The sequence below is a fragment of the Sorex fumeus genome, unplaced genomic scaffold (genome assembly GCF_029834395.1).
Source record: "Sorex fumeus unplaced genomic scaffold, SorFum_2.1 ptg000078l, whole genome shotgun sequence".
Taxonomy (NCBI): Eukaryota; Metazoa; Chordata; class Mammalia; order Eulipotyphla; family Soricidae; genus Sorex; species Sorex fumeus.
Window position 1 is genome coordinate 4069747 of NW_026606135.1, and position 10639 is coordinate 4080385.

Consider the following 10639-nt stretch of genomic DNA (forward strand, 5'->3'; position numbering starts at 1 on the left):
GGTGGGTGAGCTTCTGCTGTTCTGTGGACTAAAATGAGGAGCACTATCAAAAGGATAGAAGGATCCCACAAAGGCCAGTCTTCTTGGCAAGAAGGAGGATCAGGTAAAGAGTTAAGCCAGTGAGCGCACTTCTGGGGCTTCTCTATTGCCGCACCCTGTCCTCTTCTTTACCTTTTAATCTCACTTCCTCTGTATTGATTCTGATCCCTGGAAGTTCCTGTGAGGATCTAGCAGCCCAGAAGTCTCCTTTTCCATCTAACTGGCCACACGGCAATTTCCCTGGGCTTTCTACCCTAAATTCCTGTGCTTCGGTGCATCCAGTCTGCCAGAATTCTATCTTATTGGCCTCTGCTTTTTAGCAAACTTTCGCCCCATCTGACCTGACCAAGAAACTCAACCAGGTCCTATACTGAATGTTCTGCTTTAGCCACCCTCCCTCATGGACCATAGTGGCAATGGCCCTGAGTTTCATCAGTAAAGTCATCCCCACACCCTACCTCAGTTAACCCTTATTGAACAATTCTTGTCAAGAAATTGCCTACTTTAAGCTTTGTGATACAAACAAAATCATCAACAATGTAACACCTTACCTCTAAGAGTCTGATGTTCTAGTGGGATAAGCATTCTGCTAAGAGAAAGTAGATAAAGCAATAGACCACAATGCACACTTGGGCTGGAGTGGCCAGGAAGGGGGCCTTAGTTAGGTGATATTTGAGCTGAGACTTGAATTGAAAAAATGCCAGTGTGGAAGGGAAACTTTTCAGGCTCGGGGAACCACAAAAAACAATATTCTAGCGCTTTGGAGATCCCAAGAATAGACAGAACTGAACATAGCAGGAGCGTGGAGAGGGAGGTGATCAAGGGTACATAGCGATGTGTGAAAGAGTCACAGTCAAGTCCAGGTCCACTTGCTCCACTCTGCCTAAGAGCAATAGGAAAGTTGGCTCATCTGCTGACTTTCAGAAGAGATGCATGCTGCATCCAGCCAGGCCAGAGGCTGTCTGACACTCTTGCTGCTGAGTATTTGACTAGACAAAGAGGGAAGAGGTAATGCCTGAGGGCAACTGTCTACCACCCTATCCCATTTCAGTCCTCACCAGTCTAGAAGAGGGTGTGGTTCTTTATGAAGTGCAAAACTCACATCTAGGTCCTGTCCCCTGAGGAAGAAACATGCTTCAATCTTCCAAACTGCTGTTGAGTGACAGTGACTGAGTGCCAGCTGGGAGACCAGGCTTTCTACTCCAGGCATACCATGTACATTTGTTAGCAAGCTGTTTCACAGTGTCTTTAAAATGCTGGCTTCTAAAGTGAAGTCCTCTGCCAATCCTAATCGCCTATTGACTGACTGTGTAATAGCTTTTCAATTGTGAGGTTTTAGTCAGATTTCAGTTCTCTACCCTCATGGATTTCCTCTCCTGTCTCTCCAACAAAAGCTCCATCAACAACCTGTGTGTGTTTTGTGTGATTTGTAACCCACTAAAATGCCCTAGGATACATATATATATATATAATGCCCTAGGATATATATATATATATATATATATATATATATATATATCTCCTAGACATAGATCTCTGGAGCCTCCAAAGCCCTTTCAAGCTCAGGAGTTTTCAAAATATCACTGCGCAGGCATAAATGTGGATGCAAAGAAGTGAAGGAGAGAGGGAAGATGCAGATAACCTCCGGTCTCATGGGGCAGACCATTGACAAGCTGCTCTCTGAAACCTTCCTTCTTCCTTCTGAAGCCTGGTTCTTCCTAACATTCTCAGTATTCTTTCTCCCTCTCGCTATTCCGGATCTATCATCCTCAGGGTTCCGTCTCAAACTCTGTATTAGTTTCTCATAGCTGTTGTCACAAATGTGGTGTCTTTAGACAATAGAAATGTGTTATCTCACAGTCCAGAAATCAGGATGTGGGTGAGATAGCATTCCCTCCAGAGACACTAGGGAAAATCCAGTTTCGGCTGCCTGCCAAATTTCTTTCGTATGTAGCCACATCACTGCAATTCTTATTCCTCGCTCCTCTGTATTAAATCTCCCTCTACATCCATCTTTTAAGGATTCTATGTAAGGGCATAGGTAATCTAGTACCACTTATCCATTTCAACACCCTTTGACTTAACCACAGGCTTTCTACTCCAGGCATACCATGTACTCTTCTTTCAAAATTAGGTAGTATTCATACATTGTACAAATCAGGATTTGTCTATTTGGGGAGGCATTATGCAGCCTATTGTGGACACTTTTTTTAAATATATAACATTCACTCCCTGTTACCTTAAAAAATATAATAAGGTACAGGACTTAGGACAAGATTCCCCAGCTCCCTCAGTTGCTGGCCATGTGAGGTTGGGCACAGGGTCTATATTTCTCTCTGAGTCTCCACTGTGCCATCTGGGAAATCTAATGAACCATAGCAGCTACCTCAGGAAATTGTGAGGGAAGATCCTACTGAAGTGCTCATGTCAAAGGTGTTAAGTGTATCTGACTTCTTTTATTTTTCCATCACTGGTCCAGCCGCCCCAAGAAGAATTTTAAGCATCAGGGCTGCTGAGCAGCTTCCAACTATGAGATTTTTAAGATAGAGTGTTAATTGTTTCCATCTGTCTGCCAGGATTAAGGTGCTATAAACATCCCATTTTCAACCTTCACAAAATGCCTAAAATATCTCAATGTCTCCAAAATAGATGTGCTAGAGAGGAACCAGGGAAGGATGTGGGACTCCCAGGGAGTCAAGTATCTCAGAATGATTCTTTTTCCTCTTGCTTTTTGTTCCTTTCATCTCCCTTTATTTCTCTTCCTTTAGACACTCATTAGAAACCATCTGCCCACACTCAGCAATCCAAACAAAACTTTGCAAAAACACAAATGGTGTTTTTTTTTTCTCTCTCCCAAAGGAAAAGATAACCGCTGCCTCCTCCCAGGGTAGGACTCCTCCCTTATAGTTTCTTGTAGAATTCTTCCACTGAGCTTTTGGCTCCTGACCTCAAACAGGTAATTGGATGAGATTACATTAAAACTAAACTCTGTACACAGATTTGGCCACATTCTCTGATTTAAAGATGTTGGCTGCAGTACAATGTCTATGACCTTATAAGAGGATAGTTTCAACATTTCATGTCTCCCATCTATAAAACGAAAACAATACTTTCCATCTTATTTGATGTCAGAGAAAAACAAGCTAATGGAAAAAGGGTTCTAGCAAATGTTCTATTTTTATTGGTGGAGTGAGGCAGGGAGGGGCTGGTGTTTGGGTCACAACTGTCAGTGCTCAGTGCTTCCTCGGTATTTTCTTAGTGAGGCTCTCTGCTCAGGGGTCACTCCTGGTGGCTCTCAGGGGACCATTCATGATGCTGGGAATTGAACTGGAGTCAGCAGCATGCAAAGCAAGCACCTCAATGCTTGTACCATTTCTTTGGTTCATGCCTTACCATTCTTCAGTCCTCTCATGTAGAATCACCTTGCATTTCTTCATTAAAAAAAAATATATATATATATATATATACTACTATGTAGGAAAACATGTAGAGAATTTTAGAATAGGGTTTCTCCCATATTTTGTCATTCACATATCATTTTTCCAAAATTTGCTACATTCTTATATTATCTGTGCTGATGATCTGAGATTTGGGGTGTATTTATTTTTTAAAAAGAAATTATCTATCATTAGAGCAAAAGGAAAAAAACAGCATTACTGATCCTTAAAAAGTCATTATAACTAATTTTCTAATTATTGAATTCTTTCAGAACAAGATTGCTTTCCAAGACTCTGAGCCTGAGGTCTGATTTTTCATTGTGAAAGGAGCAATTAATTTGAGAAATGTATAAGGTCTATGGTTCTGAACATATTTTATCCTTGAGATAATCTAATGAATTTAAATTAAATATCAAAAACATAGTTCAATATTATTAATGCATTCATTGTTCCACCTGTGCTCCTTGGTTTTGCCTGTCCTCTGAAAAGTAATTTTTCATTTTTTCTTAAATCCTTAAGATCAGTTATAATGTCACCTGTACTTGGAATGGATTCAATACCCTCCACACTTATATTTTAAGGTAATGATTTCTAAGAAAAATAGGTAATTATAGATTATAGTTTTCACAATCTCTTGTGGTTTTCACCCAAAAAAGATCCCTCAGAGTCGTCAAGGAAAAAATAATCCTCCTTTCTATGTGAGAAGGTTAAGAATTTGACCAATTTAAATTCACAAGTCACATGACTGGTAAGTACAATTTAAGTTTCTGTAACAGGGGAAGGACAGTGTCATAGCTAACAAGGCAATTAAAGCTTTGTGTGTTTAGTGTTTAACTTATTAAAGTTGTGAATTTTTTAAAGTCGTCTTTAGCCTTTAAATTCAGCTTTAAATTCAGCTCTGTTAATACCTAAATATGTAAGGTTTAAACATTAGAGCTCATCACAGAAACAGGACCAGTAGAGTACATGTATGTGTTTTGAGCATGCGTGTATGTAAAGAATATTAATGTAATTGTCACAGCTGCAAGTTTGTAATCCATAGGACCACTGTGGATATGGATACATTGAAAGAATGAAGGGAGAAGGAAGAAGGAAGCTAAAGAAGGAAGAATAATAGAATCATTCTGACAGTTTTGGCTCCCGACATGTCCCACATCCTTCCCTAGTTTCTCTCTAGAAAGTCTATATTGAATACAAAGAGATATTTTAGGAATTTTGCTAAAACTGAGAATGGATATTTATAGTGCCTCAACCATGGCAGGCAGATGGAAACAATTAACATTATATTTCAGTACAGTATCTTAGGGGTCTGGAAACTCTTGGGTATGAACTGATACTGTCCTGGTCCAGAGACACAGCAGTGAGTCCTAGAAGACACCACAGAGCCAGAAATCTCTCCAGGCCCCATACCGAGCCAATTTCACTGGGGCACTCCAGATGGAACAGGTGCAGTCTCCCGGCCTACTCCAAATGTAATCCAGGTTACCAAGAGCTTCCACAAGGAAGGTATTCAGGTTCCAGGATTAAATCTCCAGGCCACATGGTGGCAGAGGCGCCAGGCTGTCCCTCTCCAGCTCCCTGCCCGCTAGTCAGCCTGGCTGTCACCCCAAAATGTGCCCCCGGGTGCCATCTTAGTGCACCAACGGCCCTGGTCCAGAGACACCCAATTGAATCCCAAAATGGATTAGTACCCTACAGAAATGTCTCCGTAACCCAACCATTTACAATCTAGGATTCCAGAAGCATGCAGCCATAACACCCAAGATTTTCAAAATGAGCAATGGACAATAAATGATCGAGCATGTGTCCCTGGCAGGCAGGCTTGAATAGTGGTAGGAAAATTTGAGCAAAACATAATGCCCAAAAGTAGAGAGAGAGTATTGAGGAAATTGCCTGTCATGGAGGCAGGGTGAAGACTGGGATGGGGGGAGCTATACTGGGGATACTGGTTGTAGAAAGTGTGCACTGGTGGAGGGATGGGTGTTTGATCATTGTATGGCTGAATCTCAAACATGAAAGCTCTGTAACTGTATTTCACGGTGATTAACAAAAAAAAAAAGTAATATGGAGTTCATGCCCAATTCAATCAGCTTAATCAAAGGTTGAATAAATAACAGTATTCCTACATTTAAAAAAAAAAAGAACTGATGCCGTAATCTTAAGATAAAATTTCTTCTTCCTCAGGGAAATCTCAGTTGTATCCTTGAGGCCTTACAACAGATTAAATGAAACCTATTCATATTACCAGAAAAAAATCTCTTTTCCTTAATATGACAAGTGATTGTAGATGTTAATCCTCTGTACCAAATACCTTTCATAACACTTAGATTAGTGTTTCCTTAAATGACTATTACTATAATAGAGTCAAGTTGACATATGAAGCTAACCACTAGAGTCCACGCTTTGTCAATTTAGCTCCCAGGCACATTTCCTTAAAGCAGATGAAGACAATGTCATCTCCAGATGAAGAAATTATTAACAGCAGATTTCCATCTAACTGCTATAAAACTGAAACCATGCTGACCCTATGCTCAGAGGAGAATACAACGTCCTTGAGTTCACTATTCTTGATAGAGGAAAAAAGGAAATAAATATTTATACCAGTCACAATCCTCATTTTCTGTAGCTAATTATGTGTTCAACCCATCAATTCCATAGTCTTCTCTCCACCTCAGATTTTTCTCTTGTGCTCCTGTTAGATGTTTGCAGCTACCAAGATTGACAGTCCCACTTGGATGGCCAAGATTGAAGTCATCTTCCCTTTAGTCGCTCTTCCTTTATTTTCTTTTCCAAATTAATGGCACTATCACTTACCTAGTTGCTCACTCCAATGAAACCTTCAGACATCATTCTTTTGTCTTCCATGTTCTTTGTAACCCCCTCCACTTTCTTACACCATTCCCCAAATCTATTTCAAATGCATCTATTTTACCCTAGCCCTATCACCACTAATCAGGCCAAAACTACAATTTAAAAAAAATTAAAAGCAAGCACCCTACCTACTGTACTATCTCCCTGACCTCTAAAATAGTTTATTCATACCCAGTTTCCATGTTGTCTCCAATCCTCTATTTCTCCATCCAGCAGAGACTTCTTTTATTTCCTTTTTGAATCACACCTGGCAATGCACAGGGGTAATTCCTGTCTCTGCACTCATGAATTACTCCTGGCGGTGCTCAGGGGACCATATGGGATGCTCGGAATCGAACCCGGGTCAGCTGCGTGCAAGGCAAATGCCCTACCCACTGTGCTATCGCTCCCCCAGCAGAGACTTCTTAAAGCAAAAATCTAACCATGTTTCTTCTCTATTTTAAGGCCTTATGGGGGCCTTTTAAGTCTCTATAAAATCATTTCCAGAGGCTGAGGCAATAGTAGAGTGGGTAAGACACTTGCATGCAACTTGCATGCAACTGACCCGAGTTCAATCCCTGGTTTTCCATATGTTCATCTGAGCCTACCAGGTATGACTTCTGAGTGCAGAGCCAAGAGTGACCCCTGAGCATTGCCAGGTGCGCTTCCCAAATGCCCAAAATAAAATATATATTATTTCCAATCCAAACTTTTAACGAACATTCCAGACAGATCTCTATGGCCCTTTTCCATGCTTCAAATGCATCCCACAGCCCTCTCGCCACTCAGTTTCCAAGCACACTCCCCATTAGGTCTCCTTTTCTCCCACACACAGAAAGAATAAATCAATGACTAAGTTAGAACTGTCGGTACTCTGTGAATCAGCACTTCACACAAACGATACTGATGCATGGAATAATGAAATGAGTTCTTTTAAATTCCTATACATTTCCTTGCCAGACACTTAACACCTCTTTAAACTACAGAAGAGTAAGTTCTGACAGCTTACTCTCAAAATCTACCACTTGACTGACAGCAGCTTACAAATAACTGGTTTTTTTTCCACTGTTCTGATGATTTTCTTGTTTTCACTACCTACTCTATTTCCAACATCGTTGGGCTGCTGAAACTATTCTATTTTGAGAAAATATATGGAAAAGGAGGTCTACATACATAGCAAGGGGTAAGGGGAAGGATAATTAGCAGGTGAGTAATCAGCTAATTATCATGGAACATGAACCCCAAAGCCAATAAAACTGAGAACTTTACTTTCTGTAAAGTACCATAAAGGACAACTTCTGAAATCAAAGTTGAGCTGACCTGGTTCAATCACTTCAACAAATAATTTTTTCCTTCTTCATCTGTAACATCAGTTATTGTGTTTGTCATATACTAACTTATCAATGAATATAATAAGCAACATATTCGATATGCCAAACACAATAACAAGTCTCACAGTGGAGACATTACTGGGCCTGCTGGAACAAATACATGAACAACGGGAGGACAGTGCTACAGTGCATAATTACTTAGCTATTCAGATAATTAACATCAGGTATATGGTGAGAGCAAAGAATAAAGATAATCTCAAAATATAAGAAACAAAAATGGCTTTATCAGGGATGGAGCGATTGCCTTGCACGCGGCAGACCCGGGTTCAATTTCTGGCATCCCATATGGTCCCCCAAGCACCGCCAGGAGTAATTCCTGAGTGCATGAGCCAGAAGTAACCCCTGTGCATTGCCGGGTATGAACCCCCCTCCCCAAAAAAAGGCTTTATCAATGGTCTATGCTGTATTTATCAATGGTCTATGCTGTATACCCTATTCCAAACAAAAATGACTTTATCAATGATCTATGCTGCAGGTTGACTTTAGGTTGACCTTGCGACCACTCACTACTTTCGGACTAGCCGGGCTGGAGCGATAGCACAGCGGGTAGGGCGTTCGCCTTACAAGCGGCCAACATGGCCGACCCGAGTTCGATTTCTCCACCCCTCTCGGAGAGCCCGGCAAGCTACCGAGAGTATTCGATATGCCAGACACAGTAACAACAAAGTCTCCAATGGAGACGTTACTGGGCCTGCTCGAGCAAATCGACGATCAACGGGAGGGCCTTTACCTTTACCTTATGATCTATGATGTATGCCCTTTTCCTTGCTACTCAATATATTGGTTCCCCAGATTAGTCAAACTGGCATCATTTGACAGCTTCTTATAATTGCAGACTCAAGTCTTCCCCAGGTTTCCTGATCCAAAACTGCATTTTAATACCATCAGTGAGGATCACTACATGTCACAAATATATAGATTTTATTTCCAAATCCAATTGTAAAATTCTTTAGTAAAGGTTGTTAAAACTGTTGTAAAACTCGATTTTTCCTTTCCTTTAAGCTTACTTAAATGCAAAATTCTGTCAATCTGACTTTTTTCTTTTTTTCTATTGTTTTTCAGAAGTCAGCATCAGCTAGGTATGGCCTGACACTCTTCGTCTTAATACAGTGACTTTCTGTAAGCAGTGATCAAATTTTTTTTTCTGAGAGTGTTAACTTTCCTTGTTTGGGCTACTCGTGTTCATATACTAAGTACCTTACATATGTCACTTTAAGTATCTCCTTCAATGTAAATATTATACCCATTTCACAGATAAGGAAAATGTGTCTCAGGAAAGTTAAAACACTTACATGGACTTAGATACGACGTCATCATAGCAAAATTATAATTCAAATAAAGGGGCTTGACCCCAAGTCCCATGTTTTTTCTACTGAGCTCATTCTGGACTGCTAATAAACAAACGCACCATCTGAATCTGCTCTACTTGTAGCTTGAAACAAATCATACTTCAATAATATTGCAAAGAATCATTAACACAAGGCTAAGAACTGCTGTGTTATCCTAATTCTCAATACTGAAACCCATTGAGTGGGTTTACCCTATCCTTGATGCAGACAGATTTATTGGGAAAAAGTGAATGACATCAAAGAGTACCTGTGTCCTGTGTCCTGTGTTCAGGGATGCATCCGAAAGTCTCCATGACCTAGGCCTTCATCGTGGACAGCTTTTCAACAATGATCTGGGGATTCTTGCTCCCCTCCGCTGAGCTGACTCTGTAGCCAGAGATGCTGCCTTTGTTTACTGTTTGTAACTAAGCACTTGGCTGCCCAGTGAGTGAGTCAACAAGGGCCTTTCCCTTTCCTGCCTCTCGCTCTCAGGCCTGAGCCCTCTGCAGTTTCTAGCCGGCTAACCGGCAGAGCTACCACAACAGCCTGCCCGCACACAGCCAGTGACCTGTGAAAGAGCCTCTAAGAGCTCAACTGGATTAGGCACCACTAAAGCAATGGGATTGCAGCTTTGCAGGGCTTTTACCCTGAGGTCATTATCTTCTGGTCCAATCAAAACAGAGTCCTGCAAGGGACTTGGGGTTGACCAGAAGCTGAACCTTCACTCAATTACCTAATAGCCCTCCAAACCCTCAAATGGAATTAGGCTGTGTATCTATATCCCAAAGAGAGAAGTGTGCAAGACCTAAGAAACGATGATTGGACTGGCCATTAGAAAGACAAGCTGAATGCAACTGTTATGATTTGACGTGTGCTTGCATGCATGCATGCACAAGGTCACAAACACACATATCCACACATAATTAATAATGCTCATAATGATAATACAAGGGCAAAATAAAACTTTGGACAGGGTGCAGGGGGATTACACTCTGTGGGACTCAGGGCTTACTCCTATCTCTGTGCTCAGATGCAATACTGGGAATCAAACGGGTTGGCAGAGTGCAAGGCAAGTGCTTTAACCACGGTACTATCTCTCTGGCCTGCAAAAACTTTTCAAGGTGGTGGATATGTTTACGGTATAAGTATGACGTATGCTTTAAAATATCAAATACTACAAAGTGTTTTACAAAATGCATCCTTTTATCTTGCTTAAAGCTAACTTTTCACATTAGCAACTAAAGTATTTTCTAGTATTTGCAACCATCATGTGCTATTTCTCCCAAACCTGTCTACTCATCATATTCAGATGGGAACTTGATCAAATATAGATTCTTTAATACTACCCTCAAGCCCTCCAAACCTGTATCTCTAGGAAGAAAACTAAAGAACATCTGCTTTTAAAATGTGCCCAGGTAAAATTTTCATTTAGTCGTGTGTTTGGGATTACCATATACAATTTTTAAAAACTGAATCCCAAAGGGAGAAAATGAATTTCTTTAACTGCACAACTGGGTCACAGCAGAACAGAGAGCCCATACCTAAGCCCCTGGGCATGCCGGCAGCTCTCCTTACCGTCACCATCACCTTTACC

General features: G+C 40.9%; 1 protein-coding gene across 1 annotated transcript in view; it reads right to left on the reverse strand.

Moving 5' to 3' along the window:
• The window catches only part of FRMPD2 (FERM and PDZ domain containing 2), a 106066-nt gene extending 96664 nt beyond the window's left edge, over positions 1-9402 (reverse strand). The window contains exon 1 of the mRNA XM_056130435.1: positions 9314-9402. Within this exon, the coding sequence (XP_055986410.1) occupies positions 9314-9359 (46 nt within the window). The 5' untranslated portion in view covers positions 9360-9402. The remainder of the gene's footprint in view (positions 1-9313) is intronic.
• Positions 9403-10639: the final 1237 nt, after the last annotated feature.